This window comes from Prinia subflava, chromosome 16, assembly GCF_021018805.1.
Source record: "Prinia subflava isolate CZ2003 ecotype Zambia chromosome 16, Cam_Psub_1.2, whole genome shotgun sequence".
NCBI lineage: Eukaryota > Metazoa > Chordata > Aves > Passeriformes > Cisticolidae > Prinia > Prinia subflava.
The window spans coordinates 8142591-8170548 of NC_086262.1; the positions used below are offsets into that span (position 1 = coordinate 8142591).

Consider the following 27958-nt stretch of genomic DNA (forward strand, 5'->3'; position numbering starts at 1 on the left):
TGAACACTGTCATGAAAACAAATCCCTGCTTTGCATTTGGGCTACTCATGGTTTTCTCTGGACAAAATTAAAAACTATTTGTACATTGAGTAACTGCACGTGCTTCCAGCCCCAGGTTTAACTGGCTGGTTGCCCTATGTGCATTCATTTCTTGAGGCATTGCTTGTGCACGGTCTGACAAGTTTTGAGAATTAACTGACAGACTGACTTTTAAAATGACCAAACACTTATGTTAAAAGTTTGACTTGCAGCAAAAGTTTGTTCTACACCATATTTTGTTTAGGCATTTTCCCAAGGTTTTAATTACCTTGTGGGGATAAGGTTGTGATAATTTTAAAGGAGCTCAAATCTATCAATGCATTTGTTAATATTGCTACTTGCACATAGTAAGGAATTGAGAGACTATATTAAAATGTAAAACCAAAAAAAAAATACCATTCCTGTCTTCCAGCTTTCTCTGTGCCAAGATTTCACATGCTGAAGTATAGTCTAGAATGAATGTGCCCATCAAATACTACAGAACAACACAAGCAGTGTAACACACCTGATACTATAATCAGGGTAATACTGAATTGTTTAGGAACATCAATAGCAAATCTGCTTTACTGGCCATGTTTTGCCTCAATATTGCTCAATGTTTATTTAAAATGTGCAAGGCTGATAAGCAGTAAGTCCATTAATTTAGAAAAATTATAATAAGAGTTTTGCAACCAGCTTCTCAACTGTCCTTTAAATGCTACTCTACTTCTACATCTGGCAGGATTATCCAACTGCTTTCTTTAAAAAGAAGCATAAGGGACACTGTATATAAACAGCCATGGAGCATCGTGCAGGTGATGCTGGGCTGATGAGATGCACTAGAGATTTAATTTCCAAGCAGAAGGGAAATTGCAATTCTTGGTGCCCATAATGCCATTTACAGGAACGTCAGCAATGAAGATTCCTCACAGCCCTGCCCCAGGATCCTGCAGGTGGGGTATTTAGGGAGAAGTGCTGGGCAGCTCTCCTGGGTGACTGTGCCATCTCTGACCTCCAGGGAGCTGCATTTGGCTTGGGTTGGGAGGGCCTTTAGAAATAAAGCAGTGTATTTGCTGGATGTGTCTGTGGCCAGCAGTGGCACTGACAGTGTGCACCAGGTGTTAGCACACCTGGCCCAGGCTGCTCTGGTCACCAGGCCCTGGCACCTTCCTTCTGCCCCTGAAATCCTTTGTGCCAAGCCCAAACTACCCAAAAAGCTTCATGCTGAGTGCTGGAAGCCCAGCTATTGCTTTAGGTACCTGGAGGCACTACTTACAAATGGGCCTTTGCACCCTCCAAAAGCAGAGTGAGCCTGGAGCCCTTCTGGGAGGAGCAGCGTGAGGGACCTTGGGTGTTTGCAGGGGGCAGGGGGACACGGCTGAGAGCAGTTTGTCACTGCATAGGAACCTTCCCCACACACCTTGAAGGACACCAGGGCCTCAGCTGCCTCATAAGCAGCTGGCATATGTAAAAACTGATTTTTATCTGCGCTTCAACCTCAGAAGCCTCCTCCAGCGAGTGGATGTCCTGCTCACAGCCCCCCAGGAGCCCAAGCTCACAGAGTCCCCTCCACACACTCTACAACCTACAGAGTCAGATGGACAACCTGCTTGAGAGCACCTTGGGCTGTTGCATGACACTTCTTACTGGGTGTTTTGGAAATTATGACAGCACGAGCATGTACAAAATGAGGTGATTTTAACTGCCTCCATAATATCTTTGAGTCAATTGGGATGGGGTTTTTTCTACTTTGGCTTCCAAGATACACAGTTGTTGACCTTGTGAAGGGCACACTGTAAGTTTGATCAAACTAGAGCTCTTAACTGCCAATTAAAACAAGGAGAAATGGGGCAACCTTTACCCTGCATTGATTCAAAGGATAGAGGGAAGAAAACCTGTGGTTTGGAGTTTTGTTTTGCCTAAAGTCAAGAACACAATTTCTGTTGCTCACCTAGAAAACATCAATACATGCTACTGAAAAGGAAGAGTTTGAATTGCTTGCTTAAAAATTCAGTATAGTGAATTTATGCCTTACTTGCTCAATTATGGTAATTTGGGAGCACTTCTGACACTTATGTGATTGCTAATGCAGTTTGAGAATCTCAGGCTACTCACATTTCTGCAGTATACATAAAATTCATATTTTTATATATTTTATGATCATCTATGATTTCAGAGTGGGAAAATGCAAGAAGTTATGGGTACAAGAGTGACATCTCTTATTTTGAGTAATTTAGCTTTTAAAAGTCTGGTCTGTACTTAATCTGGTGACTGTGAAAGTTGATAGGGTTAGTGGCAAGTCAGTGGAGAATGGCCCATCATGGAATTGTTAAAGCAGACAAGCACATTATCACTACGACAAAAGAACTTTACTGCAGTACCTTCCTCTCGCCACAGTATGTTTGCAACTGCAGCATCAGAATATTGGGAAAGCCAGAAAATAATCAGGAAAAGAAAAACAACAACAAAACAATGTCAAAACTTTCATTGTAGCAAGTAACTGAATAAATAATCATGTTTACATGAACTGTTTAATTGGTGAAAATTTTGTATTATTCATTCAAATAAAATACCAGAAAAGACAGAGAGTTCTAAACACATTTGCCCCTTCTAGAGACAATTCAGAGACTCTGACATGGGAAAAATCCTTCCTGAAATGAAGGCAGCTGTGCAAAGGTCAATGACCTACTAAAGAGAAGCTGTCACCTTCCAGTGCAGCTGGAGGTATGGTACAGCCTGTGATTTTCTGTGCACGTTCAATAAGGAAACACAACATGGAATTACAGAATCATTAAGGTTGGAAAAAACCTCTAAGATCATCGAGTCCAACCATTAACCCAGCATTGCCAGGTCCACCAGCATCTTTCAGAGGAAGCCTGAGACTGGCAGCTACTCCAGCTACATCCTTGGCTGCGTTGTTTCCTGGAATTGCATGCAACTGCATTCTTTCAGGATTCACATAAGCTTTGAAAGAACACCTGCATTTGAATTTCTCTTCCAGATAGATCCAATTATTGCTCAACACTGTAATTTCCCTTGCTCAAGTATTCAAGGGAAAATGACCAATATTAACAAGAATACATAAATCTAGTTAATGAGGAATAGAATATCTTTTCCAAAAATTCTCCTTGAAAGCCCATATTTATGGGTAACTTTGTTTTCAATTCTTGCTCTACATTAGCAGCCAGAAAAGCAGCAAAAATCCCATTTGCACCTAGACTTCTAGTTTTACCATAAACCCAGGTAATCTCCCAGGCAGTTAAGATGGCAGAACTAGGAAAGATCAGGCCTCTGGGAGCTTTTCTACTGGGACAACTGATCACTTCCTTCAGCAATTCTGCTTTGGGGTCAGCATGGTCAAGATAACACTGCTGCACTCCTATGGGAGATGTGGGCAGAGTAGCTGGAAGAGCATTTGTCTTTGAGGTGGAAGATAATTCCATGTTAAGGGAAACCTATTTTGCCAGTCAGTAATGTAAAAACAGATAAATATTTTAATCACAACATTTTTCAGACATCAACATATTCAAGAACTTTGACTGGTAACTGGCTTCAAAAGAAGTCTTGTACAGAAATCAATGAGAGTTACAGAATTCGACAAAAATATTACATTTTGGATTCCTTGATATCTGAAAATATTGCCAATTTGTTACTCTAATAAAGCTGTTACTCATCACACACCCAGTATACTTCTGGCACATGAAAGATACCATCTTCCTGGACAAGATATTACTTTCTCTGCATGATTCCTATCCCAAAAAGTGTTCAATCCTCTGATCAAAGTGCATTCAGAACTGTCATTAGCTCTTGTAATATTCAACTTACTACATGCAATAGCCTGAGCTATTAAATAACATGTACACCATCACATTCAAACACTATTTAAAGAAATAAATACATGGAAAATTGAGCTTACGGGTCTTTCTGGCTGAGTCTTCGATGAAAAGGGAAGATATGTCCTCGTCCACTCCCACCTCATTTTTAGCAATGCAGGTGTAGGCACCGGTGTCCTCATACCGAACACTACTGATATGAAGTTCACTCCCGTTTGCTGTAAGAGAGACACTCATAAACAGTGCTCCTCACTGCTGCTAATGGCCTTGCTGCCTTAATTCTCCTCCATTGCCACAGCTGCCTGGTGTTGGCTCAACACAGTGGTTCCACCCCACTGTGCTTCCCTGTTTAACAAGAGATTTTTGGGATTCTCGTGGGAGCTGATGTCTTGCTCCTTTCCATCAGCATGTACACACTCCACACGAGAAAAGAACAAAGAACAATCCCAAGTCAAACTATAAATTACATTTCATTTATTTCCTGTTTTTGTTAGAAAAATGCTTTGGCTTTAGTGAAGAAAAAATTAAATTCATTTCTGCAAACTGTTTTTCATCAGATGACCAAAACTTTTGGTTTAGAGGGGCCTCTCTACAGTTCCTCCTGCCATTTTGTTTTCTGCAGTGGGATCATTGCCTAAAACCTTTGGAACATATTGAGACATTGTATATGTCATGCAGTGATATCAGTGCAACCAACACAGCCTGAAGGCTACAACCCACCAAAGCCAGAATGGGGCATGTATTGAGGACAGGGTTAATATTTTTACACAGAAAATTGCAAATAAATGTTTTTGCCTTTTGCTATGCCTGTTGAACCCTCATTTGAACAGGGACCCAGAGGTGTTAAAAGCCTGATTCCTTCAGCAGAGCCTAGTGGGAGACTGATTCTCAGCTGACTTGCACTTAGTGTGGGCTTAGACGTGAACAAATAATTTAATTCATTTCTCCTCAAATAATTTAATGCTTTTTTTTTTTTTTTGCTGTGCTATACACAAGAAGCAAGGCAGTGAAGAAACAGGCAGGCTGTCTTTGAACAGAATGCAATTACCACTTATATCAATCAATAGTGTATTTCCCAGGAAATTCACAGGAGAAAGAGATAAAAAGAAGGAACAGGGGTTTTATAACATGATTTCCAACAACTTGTGGCTTAGCAAAATACAAGAACTTCTGGTTTAAAGTGCAAAGTAATCCTCCTTAATCCCTGTCTACAATACTTTAATTAATCAGAATTCTGTTCTTACCGAGGAGCGATAGCTGTTTGGATAGTTTTGGCCCGATATCAATGCCATTCTTTAGCCAGGTAATTCGGGGATTAGGGATGCCCTCGGCGTGGCACTTGAGGCTCGCTGACACGCCCGGCTCCTGCGCCTGCGTTTCGGGGTACACGCGGATCACCGGAGGCACTGCGGGAAACAAGGAACCGCGGGTTGGGAACCGCGCCCGGGCTCCAGAGCCGCCGCTCCCGCACTCCCACCGCGCTCTGGGATGAGGAACAGGGACACTGGTTCTGGCTGGTAGTGCAAGCTACAAAAACAACTTCTCTACAGCTTGACTTTGGGGGCAGAAAATAGAAAATAGTAATTGTCCAAGCACTGGCATACGGGGGAAGCTGAGGATGTCCCATCTCCTGGAAGTGTTCAAGGCCAGGCTGGAAGGGGCTTGGAGCAACCTGGGGTAGTGGAAGGTGTCCCTGCTCGTGGCAGGGGGTTGGAATGAGATGGTGTCTAAGACTCCTTCCGTCCCAAACCAGTCTGTGATCCTATGATTCCACAACAGAAAAGAGTAAACTAATACACCAATGCCAGGGAGCACCTTGAAATCCAATTCTGTATTTAGACTGTTCTTGCTTTCATTGAGTGACTAACTGAACTTAACAGCTGGATTAAAACCTATCGTGGGTACACACATATTTAAAAATTAAAGTATAAACCTCAGATCTTTGCTGAATCTAGGAAGGAATCTGAGGTCCTGCCTATGACAAATAACGTTCAGTTTTTAATTGAATATCCATCAGGAAGTAGCCTGTGTATTCATAACCTCTTATTCTGAATAAATAAAGTGTTTATCAATTACTTCTTTTCACTGAGAGGTTTTCAAAACATGACTTACCTTGTTTCATGAAGGCACTCCTGAACTATTTAATATACTCCATCGGCAGAACTACTAATTGTATTACAATTTCAGAGATGTTCATTGATTTTCAATCATTCCTTCACTGCTCAAACCAATAAGGCTGAATACCACCCATTAACTACTTCTTAACAATTTACTCACACTTAAAAAAAATTTGCAATATTGCAACATCAGTGAAAGATAGCAGTGAGACTCTTTCACCTTGAGGGAAAACTAAATGGAAATGTGAGCACATCTCATACTGTGACCAACAGTATTTGTGTTTCACAATGAAGCAGCCAACTTTTCTAACAGATCAGGAGATTTTGAGATTCATGATGTACTGAAAGATGTACAGTTATGTAAAACTATGGCCAGAGTCCAATGTGGATGTGATATGTGAGGGGCCCAACTTCCTCCCCAAGGAAAAAGAGTAACTGCTACTGGCATTGGTGAAAGACAAGAAAATTTGTGTGTTGTGTTTGGATATTTTTTAAGAAAGCCTGAATGAGCTAACAATAAACTTCTAGAAACCACTGGTTTAAGGTATCTAACTCACTGCTCCATTTTTATATAGGACATCATTAGGCACCATGATTATCAAAATAAAATTGTCTCAACAATTGCTTTAGAATAAAAGGAAATCTGGTTTTCCAGCTTGCTATGTGTCTACATATCCGTGGGGGGATAGTTCAAATAAACACATTCACTAGCATATACTTCCCACTTTTCTATATCTATTTTTTATGGGCCTCACCAGAGAGAGATGTATTTCACTTCTGTCTTCTGCACCAACTGCTAAGAGTTAACCAGGGCTGAGTTGTCAGCTTGGAAGGAAATCAGCCACGACAGAAAGCCCTCAAGTTTACTTGGGTTTTACAGCTTTAAAAGTTGAAGTGTAATCTGAGAGAAAATGCCTACAGCCAACTGCAGAGGAAAAGAAAAAAAGGGACTTCTAGCAAAGGAATGGCTTTGAAATCTACCTCGGCCCTGGACCTGTGGGTTTAGTTCCCCGTCTTCTATTTCCTTTACTTGAGAAGAAAAGGTGTTTTCTAAATAAAAGCATTTACTAGCATTTTATCTTCTCCCCTCCCCATTACTATCAGGTCTGTAGCTCCTCCTGACTTCAGGAGGTGCCAGATCAAGGAGAAGGCAAGCAGGGGAAGGGACCTGCTGCCAGAGATGCTGGTGGCTGTTTGAGCTACCCCTGTTTTATTTAGAACTCTGTGCCCCAGCAATGCAGCAGAATAACACTGAGAGTCAGGAGCTCCTCATTTCATTAGTCCCTTTGAAAATTAACTTAAATTTCTCTAAGTCAGTGTCTCCAGGGATGATACAATAAGGCAATTTTTGTCTACTTTGCCAGTATTTTATGAAGGTCCTGCACTTAATGCTTGTCTTACCTATGGTTTCTTGCTACTAGTAACATTTTTTGAAGGAAATGATTTAGTAAGTGAGATCCATTGAAGGCCTACATGATTTATTTACTCACAAAGACAGTGTGCCACCTACAAATGCAGAGGAGAAAGCTTTACAATATTCAAAAAGGTCTGATTCTCAAATTTTGGTGAAATCAACTGACTTGGCTGAGACCTCACATGGCCAAAGGCACCAGAGAAATTTTACTCCAAGTCAAGTGTCTTCTCATCTGCCAGCTCTCAGAGACATAGCCCATCCCAGTCATAACCTATTTAATGTTCTCAAAACCACTGTGGGTTGTTATTTCCTTATTATTGTTTGCTTTAGCCTTTCGTGCTCATGTGGGCACTTGTGTCAGCACTTCCCAGGATGGCCACAGCCATCAGCTCCCCAGAATCAGGGCCTGCCCCAAACAGACTGTACTTCCATCTCTCACGTTCTTGCCTCACACCTTGACAGTCTGCACATGAACAATCCACCTATTTTACCTGCTTGGCTGAAAACACAACAGATTTATATTGCCAAAGGTAGCTCACAGGTCCTAGACACCGATTCAATGCTCTGCATGAAAATTAACTTAAAATTATAGCAAGGTGTCTTCTGAAGAGTGATTAATAAGGAAACTGTTCTCACCTACAAGGAATATGTCCTTCACCTCCATATCTGCTCTCTTATATTTTTCCTTCTCCCTCTAGTTTTAAACTTTTTATTTCTTCTCCCTTGTCTTACATAATTCATTGCACAGGTAAATCATTGCATGCAAATGCCTTGTGATAACAGTAAACTGCAGAATATATTTTTATTGTCCTTGCTACAAATTAATACATTCCAGGTAAGCACATTAAACTTGCAAAGATTTCAGTTCCAGACTTTGGGATATATGGATTACCCTTTGCTTTTTCCCTTGGTGAATATATATCATTGCTAACCATTACTGCGTCTGCAGCCAAGGGCAATATAAAAATGCCATTATCTTAAGCAAAGTAGGAAAAAAGAGGCATTGAAACAAGCACGAGACTGGGTAGATTGCCCACCACTGCATACTGAGCAGCACCTCACTTGTGAGCAGACCAATTCATTACTATAAAACAGCTCAGGTGATAAAGCACGCGATGAGCACAGATGGTGGCACCAAGGCCCAAAGACATCCATTGCTGCTCTAGGAGCTCTGTACTCCAGGGTGTAGCAATAATTAACAGATTAATCATTTGCTGGAGATGTTTTACTCTTTCCATTTATGATTTGAAAGGAGTTTGCAGCATTTTATGTTTTCTCCTGAAAAGCCACATTAACGAAACATCCGTGTTCGTAACAATTTGCTTACTGGAAAATTTGTCCTATTGGACCCTCATAATTGGGCTGAGAATCAAATGGCTTTTTTAAAACTCTTTTCAAGGAATACAATATTCTGATTTATGCTGATGTTTTCCTGAGTGCAAGGAAAATTATGCCCTACACCCAGCAGTCTCTTGATTTGCCAACTATCAATTTTCATAGTTGATTACTTTTTTATGAGATTCTTTATCCTCAGGACCTCTTTTTTTCCTCTTGAAAGTGCTGAATTGCTTCCTCCCTACAGTTAGTGTACACTGAATACATTTCCCAAGCAATATCCATACGTGGGAGAGAACATAATTTTCCTACTGTTCTTGGCTCCTCCTGATCAAAGATAGCAGAACACAAGATGAACTTTTCATTCTCAAACTGTTCGAACATTGCCTTTAGCAATTTCTTTCCCTCCAAAGATCTTAAGGCCAAGCTGTATAAATACACTAACTTAAATTTTACTAGTAACTGTGAATCCTAAGATTGATGAGCTCAACCAAACCTCTCACATCAAACAGGCTGCATTTCACATTTGCTTCATGCTTCTTGCTCAGATGTGAGTCAACAGTTTGGGGCATTCACCTGGTGATCTTCACATTTTCTGCCTAAGGGGATTCTTGTCTCTGCTTGTCAAAATAAGCATCTGGATCTACCCATGTTATTTGGGATATCCTGAACCAGCTGATACAAAGGGAAACACTGCATTGCATTCAGTAGTTGAGCGGTAGCAGAGCTCCAAATCTCAGAAACATTTAATGTTGTCAAAATTGGGCTGCAAACTTTCTATTTAAGCTTGTATTTGCTTATTTTCTGTATTACCTAATCAATGTAAGAATCTAGTGTTATGTTCTAAAAAGAGGCAAGGAAAAAATAAGTTAAAGAGCATCTAATATGTTGGATAAAAGCAGAGGAAGAGAGCACATGTAAGTAGGATCAGATTCTTTCATGAGCTGGACTGATGTGATTAGTGGGAACAGCAAGACAGGGCCCAGGCAGTATGAAAAAGGACTTAAGAGTTACTGCAGCTTTGAAAACACTGAATTAACTGAAAAACAGTCTAAAAATTAGAACCTGCCTATACAGACGCAGCGGGCTTGGGAAGGGTTGGGAATAAACCCTTTTACTCCCAGCTGGTTCTTCTTTCTCTATTCTCTCCCAACAAACTTGGGAGGTGTGAAAAGAAAAATTCTGATAATTTTCATAAAATAAAAAGCCCCCATGTTTTTGATGTTGAAAGTAGATCAGGGCCTCCCTAGAGGAGACAGGAAGGCAGATACACCAGGGTTCTGGCTGATTTGGTTCTGTCACATTCTCTTACCATTTTAGTCCAACACAGGAAAGCAACAAAAACCCTCCCATGCTGAAGATGGAGTTTTTAGTTTGATACAGACAGATAGAGACAAGCCCCAGCGCTGAACAGAGCCCATCAACTACACTTAGATTCTCAGCATCTTCACTCAATTCAGTTTGGCTCAGTTTCTTCCCTCTACTCCTGTCAAGAAAAATTCCTCCATTTGTCCTTTAAGTTACTAAAAACTGAGGTTTCCCTGTGAAGGGCTCTGCCTTGGGAACCCTCCAGTGCATTTGAAGGCAAACAATGTTGTGCTGCCATCAGGGCTGTCACCCCCACATCAGCTGCTGGAGGAAACTGTGACAGAGGCAGAAAAGGAGGGAATTTACTCATGTGGGCAGCCACATCAAGCATTGCAAAAACCCAGCTTTGCAAAGCCTAATGGCTCACATGGGAATATCAGATGCTGTGAGACAAAGATTTCTAGACCCTGCAATGTTTTCTAGCAAGCCTGAGTCGATACCAAATGTAAGACATTTTATTCTGTATTTAGGGACTATATAGCACATCAAAAAGCCCACATATATAGTGCTTTTTGTATAACAGCATTTTAAAAAGAAAATGTGATCTTTCAATAACAAGTTAAATCTAAGCGGCAAGCGTGAGTATGGAACAGATCACCCCCTCCCTATACTCCATCCAGCTTTCTTCTCATTCTGGTTTAAGTTTCAAAGCCTTTGGGCCTTCTATTCTCAGTGCTGATAAAGTCTACATTGTTGTCTGCCAACTAAACTCCATTCAGGCCTCATAATACATCACATAATAGACATGGGATTAAGTTGTTAGCTGGCTTTTCTTTCAACTGCCATTCATCAAACAAACAGCAGTTTGAGTAAGGAAACCTATTTTCTCAGCTGCAGCATACACAACTTAGTTATCCACATCGCTGAGATTTACAATTTACTTTCTCAAAAGATGACAAATTATTATGTAGACATTAAGTCAGCTTTCATTCAGATCAACCAGATACTTTGTGCTCTCCTCCAGGTACTCGTGTGTGGGGGAACACTTATACACGTGCAGCAGACCTGAGCTGCAGTCAAAACAAAAACCTCATGTCCACCATGGCTCTTCTTAAAATGCACAAGTATCCCTCTTTACTGTTCCCCCTCTCACTACTGATGTCTGTGTAACTACCTGCTCTTATTAGCTGAAAGCTCTCCTTTGTGCAGGTCAACACACACCTAGAGAAATGACTTAATATCAGTTTTCTTTGTAATACATATATATATTGTAATGAAGTTACTGAATTTTCCTTAAAAAAATAAATACTTTCATACCAGAGTACATCCCACAGTGTACATCCCATTTCATACCAGAATGCACCCATAGTTAGTAAAGGGTGACCCTGTCCCCTGTTCTGGAGACACTGCTGGGCATCATCAGCACAGGTAAAAATGGGTCTGAAGTTGGAAAATGCTGGTTGCTGCTATGGAAGTGGACACTCCATGCTCTGGTCCCCTGATGAAATGTTGGCTTAATCTAAGGTAATTTTAAACTAAATGCAACTGAGTGAGTTTGAGGTCAGCAGATAGATAAGTGAGCACCTGAATAGAAGTTCCACCAGGCACAAATGCAGTCCAGGGGATGGAGGTGAATGAGAATGCTGGAACATGGATTGTGTGATCCTCTCACCTGTAAAATGGTTTGCCCTCATTTTGCAATCCAGTGAGCCAGGGTAAATAGCCCTCAGCATACCAAGCTCAGTTACAACAAGGTAATAACCTGGATATATAGCTGGGAGTTAGCTGGTTTTGGAAACACTGCTGTGTTTATTTAAATATCCTAGGCTATTTCATGCAACAGAAATGATTTTCTGGAAGAAGAAATTATTGAAGCAACAGTTCTGTTGACAAGAGTAGTAATTACTTAAAGCTCTTAAAGCTCTTAACTATGGAAATGTCACTGACAGCTTGTTTTACAGTGAAGATACCTCCTGAAGCCCAAGTAATTATACACATCCCTCCTTGATACTTTTATTTTTGACTGCTTGTGTGTCAGCACGAGTGAGCGAAACCCAAGCTGTGTTCCCTCTTGTGCACAGATAATTTGGGCTGTGGCTTTACACACCTCTGTGTGAATGAGGTTAACACACAACTTTTCTTAGGGAACGTTTTCATGGAATGTCATATATGCTATTTACTAACCATTCACCTGAAGGATGTGGGTCTGATAGAGCTCTTCATAGCCGTAGGCATGGCAGGTGTAATTGCCCATGTGAATTGTTGTTACCTTGGTGATGTAGAGGGAATCATCTTCTCCAAAATCCTGAATGGAACAAAAGACAGGAAAGGTGCCTTACTATTTAGTAAGAATATTTTAAACACTACATGAATGGAGACTACCTGTTCAGAGGTTTTGATAGCAATGCAGCCTGGGGACACGGCTTGAATTTTGAACAATAGGCTATAAAGTTCATAAATCAACACGCAGGGAGAAAATGAGCAGCGATTTAAGAGTAAAGTGACCCATCTGAGAACATGAACTTCTGTGCTTGTTGCTAACAAGGTACTCTTTGCACATAAAAAAGATGGCCATTTCCAGCTGTTTAATTTATGGGGGAATTTAGTATCTACCTGTTAACCTCAGATGCATAAAATGCTAACATTTGGGTGGGTTAAGGTTTCCTTTATCTGTGCTGGTTCTTAAAAAATGCACTGCAGCTTTGAGACTTGATGGAAAAGTGAACCTCTTTGTCGCTTATCTCAGACAATATCCTGGGCAGGAGACAAGGAAGCAGACAAAAAGCCTTTTCTCAAACATACCTGTTTAGATCTGTAACTGCTTAACAAGTATCTTTCTTCATCCCCTTCATCTTCCTAGATCTGCTCTTGCATTGTTTCAATTTTTGATTACAGATGTGAAGGATTGAGTTAGTAGACACGTTTTGGGCACTTGAATATGTTTTACAAGCACCCTGCTTAAGAATTTATTTTGATTCATTATTTATTTATTAATTTCAGTATTTATTTACCGAATTATAGCTAAGAGAAACACAGCACTGATGGCTACATGAAGGACCTTCTCTTGTTACTCCACCAACCTTCAGACTTTGCAGCTTCAGAGTGTTTGTGTTTATGCAAATCGAGGAGGATACATTTAAAAACAGTTCATGAGCTGAAAGGATTGTTTTTCTGTAATCATCTCCACATTTGAAGTATGCTAAACTGAACTCTTTGAGTAATTTCACTGCAATATCATGGGAAAATTCAAGTTTGAGTCAGGGTAGCACAAACCCAGTACAACAGGGTGAATGCTGGAGAGTGGTCCTGCTTATGGAAACACAAGGACTTGTTTTCAAAGCTCCAGTGTGCAGCTGGAAGCCAGCCTGCAGCCCGGGGTGTGCAGGGGAAGCCCTTCCAGGAGGTCCTGCCTGCTGCCACCCTCGTGTCTGGGACATGAAGCAGTGTGTGCAGTGAGGAGGTGACAGCTCATTGCCTCTCTGCCATGGCAGAACCCAGCAGGAGGGCAGATCAAACAGGAACATCACTTTGATCTGCTCACTCTGAGTTGAACACTTGGGTCCTGATTTCTTTGTGCTGGAGGAAGGGAATCCACAGGGAATCCACACACACAAGTTCTGATGCTGCTCCTTCCCTGCTGCACCCATGGCAGCTCCAGTGCTCTAAGGAACCTCCACATCCCCCTGCTGCTGCCAACCCCTGCCAAGCGCTCAGAGATTACAAGCAGGAGTTGTTTGATCAGTGAATGGGCTGATTTCTAACCCCAAACCTTTTGGGGCTCCTTACATCTCACATCTCCTGCCTCTTCAGGGTGCATGTGCTTTGCAGTTCAAACCTTCCTTTCCAGACGCCACACCTTGAACATTTTTTGAAGGAAGCTGCAATTCTGCAGTGCCAGCTGGCACCCTTCAAGAGAAGTGCAAAACATTCCATCTCTTGCAGTATGGATTGATCTGGCACTACTTCTGTCAGCTCGTGAATCTTCTCCAAAATCTTCTGTCTGGCACTAAGAAGCATCTTCAGGCCTCACCTCTCAGTGGCAGGTCAGCACTGGCAGAAGGGGGAGAATTTTGAGCACTTGCCTAGTTTTAGACATGTTTTAAGGCAGATAAAAAGCCAGCACTGAGAAGTAAGGAGTTTACTGGCAGGACACAACCCTTCCCAAAGCACAGAGCTTCACCTGACAGGGTGCAGACACATCCACAATCACAACCTGGTTCTGCTGCTCTGATGGGCAAATGTATGAACAATTACAAAGAATCAGAGTAAATCCATAGATGATCTGGAATCCATATCTATAATCAAAAGCATCCTATGCTATGGGATAAGCTAGTTAAGTTATCCAACACATTATTACAAATATCTACTCAAAAATCCCCATTTCAAGAATTTGCCTGTTTTTTGGTCAGTTAGATCTTTCCTGAAAGCAAAGATGCAAGAGTAACTGCTAATAGAAAAGACACCAACACTGCTCAAATGGTATTTGTAAGAGATACAGGAAATACTTGCACTGGAGGGGACAATTTTTTTTCTTTTTTTTTAGTTAAAAGAAACTAAAATTGAGTTTAGATCAATAAAATCAGGGCAGCTACTTTAAGGGAATGATTTATAAGGAGTTGTGGAAAAACAGGACAATATTTAAGTATGTTACTCTATTTAAGTATGTTACTTCCTTTAAAATATCACAGAAAAATATTCTGAATGCTTGGTTTGTGCTCTGTAATTGTCTTTTAAAGGATGATCTGTATTTTTCTAATGCATACAAATGTATTAATATAAGCAAAAACCCTTGCACAACCAAACAGGTGTAACATTATTGCATTATTTACTTCCTTTCCAAATGTGTTTTTTCTTGAAAAGATGGGCTTATATTGGTAAAAGCACAGTTTGTGACTTTTAAACGTATTTTCTGACTTCTGGTGCTTAAAGAAAGTTATCAAAGATGATTTAGGTTAGCACCATATCACCATGTCAGGCATAGAAGAGAATTATCAATCCTGTATTAGAACCTGCACACACAGTAAGTTCATATATAACTACAGCATTATTAAGAATTAAAATTATTTAGGTGTGGGAAAGAAAAAGCGATCGTGGCATTAAATGTTTAATATCAAACCTTTTGTTGCTACAAAAAGTAGACTGAATTCTCTAACAAATCTGACTTTCTGTGTGTTTATGGCAGCTCACAGTTTCTCCTAGTGTTTCCCTGTGGATACAGTTAGTACATTAGGATTTTGCTGTTACATTTTATATCTGTGGATGCATTCTTATGCACAAGCACTTTCCTTGTGTATTTCATAAGGGTGTATTTGGGAGTGCTGTAAAAACCCAAGCCCTGGAGCATTAAGAAATGATGAGTCTTTGATTCCTTAATAGCCTCTAACTCCACATCTTGCAGTCAGGAGTGCTGTGCTGCAGTTGGAAGCTGTGAGGTGTGTTTGGGATGTGTCCCTCATCACCCTCCATGCTGCACTGCAGCTCTGAGGAGCTGCTCAGCTGCTTTGGAAGCTGTGAGGTGTGTTTGGGACGTGTCCCTCATCACCCTCCATGCTGCACTGCAGCTCTGAGGAGCTGCTCAGCTGCTTTGGAAGCTGTGAGGGGTATTTGGGATGTGTCCCTTATCCCTCTCCATGCTGCACTGCAGCTCTGAGGAGCTGCTCAGCTGCTTTGGAAGCTGTGAGGGGTATTTGGGATGTGTCCTTTATTCCTCTCCATGCTGCACTGCAGCCCTGAGGAGCTGCTCAGCTGCTCACAGGCCACTGCCCTGTGCTAACAGGGGGTGAGTGAGCAGTGACAGATGCTGAACTGCTGCTCTGGTTTGCTGGGATGTGGATGGGATGGGCAGAGGGAATGGGAATAATTCACAGTGGGAAAAAGCAGAGGAAATATTTTCACATAGTTCAGAGGGCTTTTACTTGTGAAGCCAGTTCTCCCAGTCACCACAAGCCTGAAAGCAGTCACAGCAGAACAAAAACATCTATAAAACTGATGCAACATAATTCTTCTCTCTCCAAATCTATCCCAGCTTTAAAACTGAGTATTTTAGGCCTGTCTGGGAGGCTCAGTAAGTGCTCCATACCCCAGGGAGCTGTTACTGCCCTACTCAGCCCCAGCAATGCCCCACAGTGAATGGAAAAGACATTTACATTTATCATCCCATTAAGAAGAACAGGCAATCAGTAGAAAGGCAAAAAAAGAGTAAGTTCTGAGACATGGTTTTCCTCATTTATCACAGAAGGTGAATTATCCTGGAATCATGGAAAGGTTTTGGTTGAAGAGACCTGTAAGCTCATGTGGTCCAATGCGCCCTGCCACAGGCAGGGACACCTTTCACCAGCCCAGGCTGGTCCAAGCCCTGTCCAACCTGGCCTTGAACGATTCCTGGGATGGGGTGTGTCTGGAATGGATGTGGGTGCTCAGGGACGGGGTACGTCACCATTTTCTTGTGAAGAGGAAGAAAGAGAAGTGATGAAACTAGAGGGAATCTCCATCTAACCCCACAGTATCATAAACCATGCATCAAAGCAGCCAGATAAAGGGCAGGGTGTTCATTACCTCTACCTTATGAATTTCATTATAAAGTAATTCTTCTAATAAAAAAATCAGAAAGCTATGCTTATATTTTCTCAGAATTGATAAGGTCAACTAGTGGCAGCTGATAAATTGACTTCTCTAGCAGTTCATATCACCTTTTTTCTGCCTTTTTCTAATAAAAAGTTCTCTGTTCTTCATGAGCTTCTTTCATGTCTTGTATTTACCCTTCAACCAAAGGATTGATTAAATGACCTCAGAATATCTTCTAACTTTTCAAGATTAAAAAAAACTGCACCACCCTACATTTTACATTCATAACAGCTTGGTAATCTATAAAATATTTTTTAAAAAGTTGCTTTAAAAAAATAACAAAGCAGATCCTAGAAAATGGGTGTATACCTTTTTTTTTGGTATAGTATTTCCTTTCCATCACTACTGATTGCCCAAGGCACAGGTCTCTCCAAACACAAGATTTTTCATATTTATTTATCCCATTCCCATTCTAATGCATTCCCTGGTCGGGCACTCTGCTGCAGTTCAGAGACACCGTGCTCAGAGATGTGTAAAACATTGCATATCACTTGTAAATCTTGTTCACCTTCTGTCTCAAGTGAATTCCAGCCTGTGACTGTAACACCACAAATCTCCGGCTCTGACACCCAGGAAGGAGCTGGCAGAGAGGAGCCACCTTAGCCCTGAATGCTGAGCTGGCTGTGATGCCACAGGGTCAGGGCACTGTCACCCACCTTTTGCCTGTTTCAGATGCATTTTCATGAAGCTTTCTAACATGCCTTGGGGTTGTTCCAACATTTAAAACCCTATAAATATTTTTCAAAGTTTCTTGGTTTTCAGGAAGTTTGAAGAGGAATGAGCACAGACACTTATTATTTTTTAGGTTAACTTCCAGTTCCTTGAGAAAAAACACTAAACTTGACTTCAAACCATAAATAATAAGAAGAAACAGAAAAGTAAATCCCAATGACATGAAGCCAGAGATTCCCCACGTCCCCAGGGAGGGCACACTGGCACCAGTCACCCCGCAGTATGGCACTATGGGTTACATATTCCCTTGCTCAAGCCATTTAAACCCACACAGTGGTTTTAGACCATCTAAATTAGATATTGAATGCTCCTAATAAATACTGGGCAGAGGTGGGGAGCCCTAAAAACAGTCTGTACCATCTCACCATGATGGTTTAAAAGTGTTCATAGCAGAAATAATGGCAGAGGGAATGAAGTTCCCTGAGTGGTTCTTCTCTTAGGAGATTTGCTTTCCAAATACTATTGTTACTCTTCCTACTAATAATAATTCACTTTATTTTTAATCGCTTCCATTTCAGCCCTTTCCCAAGTCCAGGGAAGCTGAAAACCTCCATGTGGTTTCAGTGCCTACAGACAAAACCAGTTCTGTCAAAAGGGCTTGCTGCTGTCACCAGTTTTCCACCAGAATCCCAGAATAGTTTGGGCTGGAAGGGACCTTAAATCTCATCTTTTCCCAGCTCCCTGCCATGGGCAGGGACACCTTCCACTACACCAGGTCACTCCAAGCCCCGTCCAACCTGGCCTTGGACACTTCCAGACAAAGAAAAACACCATCCTGATCTCACAATCACCAGCAAAGCAACTAGTATTAACTAGTTCACACTAAAAAAAGCTTGCCTGATCCTCAGTGTCCTAGAAATCTCTCTCTTATAATGTTTACAGGATTTTAAAACAAAATGTACCCAAGCATTTAATGAGATTATTATTATGCAAAATCTACAACAATGGCTATCACTTTGGAAATGATTTCTCCTCACTAATGAAATGTCTCTGATCTTTTTTACAATAGATTCATGAGTGATTCATATAAAAATAATAAAAACTAAATTAATCATGGGTCCTTAAATCACTTTCTTTGATGCTTTTAATAATTCATTTCTAGAGACAAGCTGAGAACTTATGCTTCATTAATATTATTTGTTCTTGGTTTTACACATCACTTTAGTAATTTATATGGAGAGAAATTCAGCCTTAAGCAAATGCCAGAATACTATTGTAAACACAGCCTGATGGGGCATTAATTTATCTTTTCTTGTTTTTCTGCTCAAAGAATTTAACACAACATAAGACTGCTGGTGAGTCAATTTTTTTTTTTTTGCTTTGAAAATATGGAAATGAATGCTTTAGATATTTGTGTAATTATAATATAACAAAAAAATGGGTGAGTTTTACATCCAGAGAAACTCAGAGATAACATGAAGAGGAAAATGAATAATAAGTACATTCCTCTAAAAATGCAAGTGGATACCATTTCTGGAATCTTCATTGTGACAAAATGTGAGACCATATTCAGAATATACTATCAGTAGTAATTTTGCACTTAACCTCTATTTTAGAACCTGTATATACCTTAAGAAACTATCAGCAATTTTGTAAACTTTGATTTGAAAGAGAAAAAACTTGGTTCTAAATATGCAACTTTTTGTAACTCGCTCCTATCACTGCATCACTGCAGTATCTAGAATGGCCCAGGGTTTGATCATTTTAATGGCCCAAATTCTATTAGCAGAGAATTAATGGGATTTTTTCATCCATGAGCTTTTCCTTATTTAACAGCGAATCTACATTAAAAACGTCAGCATGGATACATTGTCTTAATACAGACTATTTTAATGAGAAAACCAATCCCAGTGACTTGCACTTTAAAGGTTGGCTGTTTGCTTTGTGTTCCAAATTTTATACATGGAAAAGGGACATTTTCATGAATATACATGGAATGTGTATCAAAACAAGCAGGCACAGCTCCTGTAAGGGCCATGGGATGTTCGTGGTGGTGATTTCCCAGGGGGATGGGGAACACAGGCACTCAAGGCTGTGGGCTGGAGCTCTGTGCTTGGGATGTTTTGAGAGAGCAAGGCCCTGCCATCCTAGTGATATCCACAGAAATGAAGAATTCTGTATTTACACAATTAGTTATGTAAAGCCTGTTTTTGAACTAATGATCCAACACCAGGGTGAGTTAAAGTGTACAGATTAAAATGAAATGAGTAATGAAAGACACTACAGAGCTTGGGCTATAGCTGCCTGTAATTACACTTGGTAATTCACCAAATTCTTATCTACTTCTGCACCAGATTTGTTTTTTATGGTAATCTTCTCTTTCACCATGCTGCTGAAGGAGCAACTTATATTTATAAATTTTATCAATTTACATGTTCCTCTGGAGATAATGTCAAGTCACGTGAAACAATACCCTATAAATATTATATGTATTTGACTCCATGAGGACTTTATTTTATTTTCAAGTTGAGGAATGCCTGCATAATCACATACTTGAGATAACATATAGCTTGTTCCTAGGAGGAAAAAGTGTATTATTTTGAATGATGACACACTTTAACCACTTCACTTTTGTAGTCAGAAATCAATTTACAGCTATAACAATTTTATCAGTTTCAGCTACATTATAGTTATTTTCTGCATGAGAAAAGTTGACGTGACTTTATTAAAGTGGAAGTGCAAAGGGACTTCTAATGGATAGATAATATGGATGGGTAATTTATGGAGAAATAATATTTTTATGCTAAAAGCAATCTTAAATGTTTGCAAGAGAAACCGTTTAATTACATGTACCATTAGGATGGCTCTTTTGCAACAGCTTTGTGACAACTCATTAACAGAGCTCCCACAGACAGGACATGACAAATTATTACTAGTTGCTTATGAAAGCTTCTGATTAAGAGAGCAATGAAAAACTGTAAGTATTTTGTTGCCAATCAAGATATCACATAAAAATGATGTAACTAATGCAGTTAAACAACTAGGCTTTATAGTAATCGTCAATCTTTCAGTTCTGCACAAATTTAGGATTATCTAGGTTTTTTTGACTGTCTTTGTCCCTCCCAGTATTACCCTAGAACACACAGGTTGCCTTCTCAGATCACATTTGTCATGAATCTGGAGCCAATAAAGTAACAAAGGACACTTCAGCAGTGCCTTTCCTCTGCTGCTCTCACACCTATTTGGCAGAATTCTGGTTTTTTTAGACTTGGGCTTCTTATTTCATTTGATTTCTGGAATTAGCATTTAGAAGAGAAAGAGTTTAACTGAAATATAATACCCAGATTTCTCCAAGTGTGTGACTATCCTGTAGGTCTGTATGTGATTAGCAATGTGCCAAGAGCAGGGAGGATTTTCTTGAAGTTAAAAAAGTACAATTAATCTCCTGTTGCACTTCCAATTAGCCAAATTGCCAACCTTATTGTGAAAAGCAGAAATGCAATCGAGCTTCTGCTTGAGGCGTACTAAAGGAAAACTGAAGTAATTTAATTAACTACCTTCAAGTACATTAAGAAGCACACTGCCTTTACTTTCTGCTGTCAATGCCTTCACATAGATTATTGTTTAATGTGAGTGTCTGTAGCCACGTGAGGCTGAAGCTCTGAACTGTCTGCTGCCACCCCCTGACCTGAGCTGTTAGGTGTTTAAGAAAAGACCAAATTGAACAGAGGGATGGACACCTCTGCTATAAGGAAAGGCCAAGAGAATTTGGATTCTTCAGCCTGGAAAACTGAAGGATTAAGGGTGACCTAACTGTGTCCCTCCAGTACCTGAAGGGAACCTACAAGAAAGGTGGAGAGGGACTTTTAAACAAACCCATGTAGTGACAGGACAATGCGGAAGGGATTAAAAGAGAGTAGGATTGGATTAGATATTAAGGACAAAATCCTCCTTGTGAGGGTGGTGAGACACTGACAACGTTTCCCATAAAAGCTGTAGATGTCCCATTCCTGGAAGTGTCCAAGGACAGGCTGGATGAAGCTTTTTGCAGCCTGGTAGAGAGGAAGGTGTCCCTGCCCATGGCAGGGGGCTTGGAATGAGATGAGCTTTAAAGTCCTTTCCAGCCTAAACCATTCAGTGGTTCTATGATAAACAAAAGGCTGCATTTAGCAGCTGAAAGACTGTCCCTGCTGCCACCAAGTGCTTCACACATGCAGGTGCCCATCCTCAGTAGCCAGAGTTAACATGCCTGAGCCCAGGCATCCCACATAACACCCACCGTGGAAGAGAGAAAACAAAAAATAGCAATCCCCAAATTGTGTCTGCTCAAGAAATCGAACCAGAATACAGATGGCAGAGTATATACACAAGATAAAAAAATTTACACGGTCTAATTAAAGTTGAAAAAGTTGTGGAGGTGTTCATTGGACTAGAAAAGTTGATGTTCACTAGTAGCAGGTGTTATATGACAAACTGATAGTGGTCATAAACTGTTATGTGACATATTAAAATTGAGGAATAAATATTTTTTTCCTTGTTACAATCTCAGAGTGCTCTTCTGATATAGTTTCTCAGTGATACAGTAGTTGAAACAGATCAAAAAGTGATGTTTTTTCCTACTATATTACGCTCCATGGAAGTGTTGAATCATTCAGGAACAGCTCATGTGCAAGGACATAACTCTGCCTCTTAACACAGAATCACCAGTGAGAAGCAGAATTACTTATAAACAAACCAGAAAACCACTTAGGGCAGTGCTAAATTATGTGAGGAACTGGTATTTCAGTCTGAAAGCGTATTCAACATTCTGTTTAAAATAGTAGGAGTTGCAAATGAACCCTCAGAGCCAAGTGTCATCAGTCCTTCAATAATGTGCTTCTACTCAGATTCTTGGACAGTCATTTTGTGTCCAGTTCACACAGGAACTTTATTTCTTTAAGATTAATGTCATCATAATCAAAATTTCATAAATGTAAGCTAAATACCTGGAATTTTCATTATTTTTGGTCAACAAATCCTAACACCCCTCTTGAGCCTTCAGAGGCTCTGCTGCACATTTCCCAAGTCAAGCTCAAAGCAGTGACAAGAAATACAAAAAATTTTAAAAGGATAACACTTGCTGTGATGAAAAGAAAAAGATGTTTAGATGGTTTTAATTACTGGGTTTGTGCACACAGTAATTACCTATACATGGCACAGCACATGATTTTCCTGTTAAGGAAGAGTCAACAAATAAAGTACTGAGATGCTGTGAGTATTTCTGTCCCATGTGCTGTAATTTTCACATTTTACTGCAGAAGAATAAACCAAAGATTTTTCCCATTTCAGCAATCCTAGATACACAACAATTTAGGGAGCTATAGCATTGACTGTAACAACTCTGAACTGAGTGGCTATCAAATTAACAAGAACTGAACAAAAATATAAATCAACTTTTGCTGTAGTGTAATTAAAATAAAACCTGATTTACCACGTACTTTAATGCAAATAGAAATGAAATACAGACCATATTTTTTGTACACTACTTTCCACTCTCTCCATAATTAAATGTTATTAAATAAATGAGTAAGTTTACACCATCATTCAGGTACTGTCTTTACTACCAACTATGACTCACAGATCAGACCAGCACTGTGAATTAAAAGAGATTCATCTTCCTTCCTGTGAGGGCATGGCCACACCCTGCCAAACAATCCCATTTTTAAACTGCTCATCAGAAATACCAGCCAAGGAATGAGAGAGAGGGGAATTGACTTCAAGGCAAGTGAAATAGGAGGATCAGAGATAAAAACAGATTATTTGGTTTAAAGAGAGGAGAGTTTCATAGCCAACTATACATGTTTTGTTTCATGTTCTTAATGAACCTGCTTCGTTGTACTATTAAAGACACCCCTGAGGAGTGAATGGTCTGTAAAGCTTTTTTCCCCTGAGTTTCAAGGTCTTGGGACCACAGGCTGTACCAGTGAAAGAAGCTTAATTTCATATAACATATTCCAAGTACTCCTGCTCTCCCCTGCATATATGCTGCTTTGCTTTTAGTCCTGAGACATATTCACGTACTACCTAAATATTACACCAGCTTCCACTCTCCAGAGTAACAAGACAAAAGCTGCCCCCTTATAACTACCATCTGTTAAATGAGGCCACACTCAGGTCCTGCCCAGACAGTGACAGGAGTGCTCAGGACGTACGTTGATGTCCTCCAGGTCGAGGAAGTTGAGCACGACGCCGTTGCGCTTCCAGACGATGGGCGGGCGCAGCGCGCCGCGGATGCCGCAGGTCAGCACGGCGCTGAGCCCCACGGTGATGGTGGTCACGGTGACCCTCTGCTCCTCCGGCAGGCTCAGCCGAACCACCTCTGCAAGGGGCAACACAACAGGGACAGCATCAGCATCAACGTCAACATCAACATCAATGTCAATGTCAACATCAACATCAACGTCAAAATCAACGTCAACCTCAACATCAACATCAACGTCAACATCAACCTCAACATCAACCTCAACATCAACATCAACATCAACGTCAACGTCAATGTCAACGTCAACATCAACATCAATGTCAACATCAACATCAAACACCACACTGGGAAGCTGCTCCGCTTCTCCGCTCTCTGACTTCCCTTCTTGTTCTGGGAATAACTTTGGGGTACCTATGCTATACAAAAAAAACCCCATAAGCCATAAAGCCAATTAAGAGACAAATTGAATCTGTCTCAATCAAACTCCCCTAATCTCTTTCCTGACACAGCTGTGGCATGAGGGCATTAAGATGGTTAGCTGGCCAGCCTGGCGCAGTAGTTTATACAAAGCAGTCAGCAACAGAAGCACAAGCAAAGGCTCTCTGGCTTGAGATCATCTGGGCTTGTTTCTCTAGAACACTCCTCTCAAAGTCCTTTAAAAAGGTACAAGAATGAGTCATGTTTATTCCTTGAAGAAGAAGAATTAAGGTCAGACTGCTGCCACTGAAATATAGATAAACCTAGTTTCAAATTGCCCAGACACTGGAAGTCACCAAGCATGAAAACTTGTTTACCAAACACAGGCACATATGGCACCTGAGATACAGATGCCTTAAAAAATAAAAGCCTTCTAATATTTTATTTAAATAAAAACGCTAGTTGTTTTGACTTATGTGTGCCACACAAAAGAAACTCCTGAGGCAGCAGACCTTATGTAAAACCTCACCACCAGCTCTGAAACCACACTATGCCACGTTGTTTCCTTCTGGCCAATGACATGAGATGCGGCTGCATCTTTTGCCATGTGTGGTCACACAGGAAGGTCAGACCTGATACCAGAACTACCCTGGGTGCAGACTGCCTTTATGGAGCATTTTGGCAGCAGTGAGACAGTGACTGGGCAGTCAGGCAACATCGTCCAAGCTCCTGTAGCCACTGCTGTGTAATTCACACAATGGCTTTTGCTTCCTCTCATTCCCAAGCTCTGCAATAAGAAAACTATACTGCATGTAAATGATGAAAATTGGTCTTTCAAGGTAATGGTCCATTGAGAGGAACAGGGAATGTTCACAGCTGGTGTTACTTTGCTTCAGCCAACTCCAAAACCTGGGCTTGGTAATGAAACAACCTCTCCCAGCATCAAGGCTCCTCCTTTCTCATGTCCACTGTCAGCAGTAAAACATAGATGAAAGAGACTGATGCTCCCTCACCCAAGGACATGTGCTTTGGGAAAAACCACTTCAAGCAGTGCTGACACTGTAAAATGACATACAGGGGTAAGGCTAATCCCTCCTATCAAATAGTAAAAGTTACTCTTCATCCTGCCCACTTATCTCATAACTCACATCCCACATTACATCCCACACAAGATATGAATGTCACTTGCGTGGAATTAAAATTTGCAAGCACAATTTTCCATGTATTGTCTAACTGAAAAATTGCTTTAACATCTCTTGAGTAGCAAACCTCTTAAATCTGTCACTAGAATACTCAGTCTATTTCAGCAGCCTTGGGCAGCCTGGACAGACTCAGTGCTTTGTATAGCAACTGATTGTGAAGAATTAGTGCAAAACCTGCTTATGAAAATGTACTCCAACAGCTTGGCACCCCTTCTCTTCTGCTTCTCCCACCTAAGTGAGAAGCTAATGTGTCCCAAAGTGTATTCACCACTGTGGATCTGAGGCTGACTTTGGGCTGCAGGGTCCATACAGCATTGTTTGTGTCTGTCAGCAGTGAGCATTTCTCCCACTTAAAATTCCCAGTGCTATTTCAGGAAGAGTACAAGCTGTTTGAAATAAAAGGTAACCATAGTTTTGATAGATGGTTGATCAAAATTAGGAATGTTTGACCAACGTGGTGCTACAATTTCTGTTATGGTGGCTCCCAGAGGCATTACACGAGAAGACTAACACAGTCCGACCATCAAACTTTAAAAATCAAAAGGGGAGATGAATTGGGAAAGGAGAACATTACCCACTCAAGATCCCTGAGCAGGTTAGCAACTAAGCTGGGAAGACATAACACACGACTAAAGCACACTGCCTTCAAGTAACTGCTGGAAGAAATCAGGGATGTGGCAACTCAGGGGCAGTGGGCCATAGGAATAGGGATGTCCCAGGGAACCACTGAATGGCTTGAGTTGGAAGGGACATAAATGACCATCGTTGCAACCCCTGCCATGGGGAGGGGGTGTTTCACTAGACCAGGCTGCTCCAAGCCCCATCCAACCTGGCCTTGAACACTTCTAGGGATGCAGAGTCCATCCCAATACCCTCATCCAGCTGCCCGAAGCATGTAAACAGCATATAGGGGCTAATAATGTAGTTATTTTCTCCATAATGAAGAGCTTCTTTCAATGAATAAAATATTTGGAGTGCACTTGACAGGATAAAGAACTGATAATTACAATAATTTGTAGCATGCAGTAGGGCTAATGAGGACATCTCTTCTTGAGGAGAAATGAAATAGAGGGCCATTCATTTACAAGAGAATTGTTTTTTCATCTTACTGCTGTTTTCCTTAATTCCCTCTGCTGTTTTTCATGGTGTCTTGAGTTCCCTGGCTCATGCTGAGCTTCTATAAGCTCCTTCTTCAGCAACGTTTTTTCAGTGCTCTCTTGCAGTGGAATTTAAGGCTTCCTGCCCATCTTACAAACAATTGCTAAAGAGGCTCTGGTTTTTCCTTTTTAGAAGCACAGTAATGAAAAATACATTAACTTTTAATTAAAAAGACACCTTGCACAGCTGCCATTCTTGGATGAAACATATGAGACCAAGGGATGAGTTTTTTATGTTAAAGCATGTAATTAGCACAGACCACTTTAACAATACAGATACATTGCTTTTTAGAGTATTTCTGTGGAGTATATTTGACAGCATCTTATTACCAGTACATTTGAGGGACTCAATATTATTAACATCTAAAAGCCTTTCTGCTAATACAGAATTACTTTGTGTGGTTTATTGTCTTTTTGTTTTCAATAGGAAAGATTTCCTTATACAACCAGGTGTATTGGGGAGGAAACAGGATTCCCTAAGATGACATGAGGGCTGAGCTTTTTCAAACTGTTTTAAAAGACTCAACATTGTATTAAGTTATAGAGCTTAGACACTGCTGCTCTTGGTTTATGTGTAAAAATTATTCAAGTCACCATAATGATTTTGTGTAGAGCTTCTAGATTAAGTATTGAACACTGTTCATTTTATTTTAAAAAACCTTTAGGAGATAAAAGGAATTTTACCATGGGTATAAAACTGAACAGAACAAAAAGACAATATTTAAAGGGTGCTCATTTGCAGAAGAACACAAGCTGGAATGGAATTTGGTCCTAAAATCAAGCAATGTTATGTTCATTTGAAAATCCTTCAGGATGATGCACGCAAACCATTTCTCTACATTCCATAGGTTCAACTTATGGATAGTATCAGTCTTCAACGTATTCATAGTATCAGTCCTTGCTGACTATAGTTAACAAGTTGTGTCAAACCTGATACTCATCTCTAGGATTTCAGCTGAAGTAGCTCCTCAGATTATTCCAGCTGGAAATAAATTCCTGCCAACTATTCTGCCATCTGAGAGAGATGCTATCGTCAGAGAACGGAATGCTATCATTCTTCACTCAATTTTTAATGGTTCCAGACAGGGGTAAAGCCTTTGTAAAAAAATTCCTTAAAAAGGAATTGGTGTAAGCATGCATCTGTGCATCAGAGGACCAGGACTAATCCCTGATCATGTAGATGAAAGACACCAAATGTGGAACAAAATCAAGGTCAGTAAAAGGCAACAGGACATCACAAACTCCCCACTGATGATGGCAGCAGCCCAGTGCCTGAACACTGTGTGGTTCAAGAATTAGGGCAGTGCCATCTTCAGACCCATCTGCCTTATTAAGCAGGGTAAGGGGATCCCTTCCCCTGGGCTGGGGGTCAGTGTCAAGGGGTTATTCAGGGCAGGCACCACTCCTGTCCATCCTCTCCCACTTCTCCTGCCTTGTATGATATTCAGCCTGAAGCACTGAGCACCTTTGGTGACCCATCCATCACCATCTTGATGTTCTTACATTAAATTTCTTGCAAACCAGGTCCCACGGTGACATGTGAGAATGTGAAGTCTTAGTAATTCCTTACCTTGTAAAAAAATGTCAAGATATTGCTGAACATTTTCCTCTGTCCCTCCT

General features: G+C 40.6%; 1 protein-coding gene across 1 annotated transcript in view; it reads right to left on the reverse strand.

Moving 5' to 3' along the window:
- The window catches only part of FSTL4 (follistatin like 4), a 217739-nt gene that overhangs the window by 16797 nt on the left and 172984 nt on the right, over positions 1–27958 (reverse strand). Inside the window, exons 7-10 of the mRNA XM_063413684.1 lie at positions 23513–23679; positions 12210–12330; positions 5096–5257; positions 3935–4069 (exon numbers count right to left, since the gene is read on the reverse strand). Of these exons, the coding sequence (XP_063269754.1) occupies positions 3935–4069; positions 5096–5257; positions 12210–12330; positions 23513–23679 (585 nt within the window). The remainder of the gene's footprint in view (positions 1–3934; positions 4070–5095; positions 5258–12209; positions 12331–23512; positions 23680–27958) is intronic.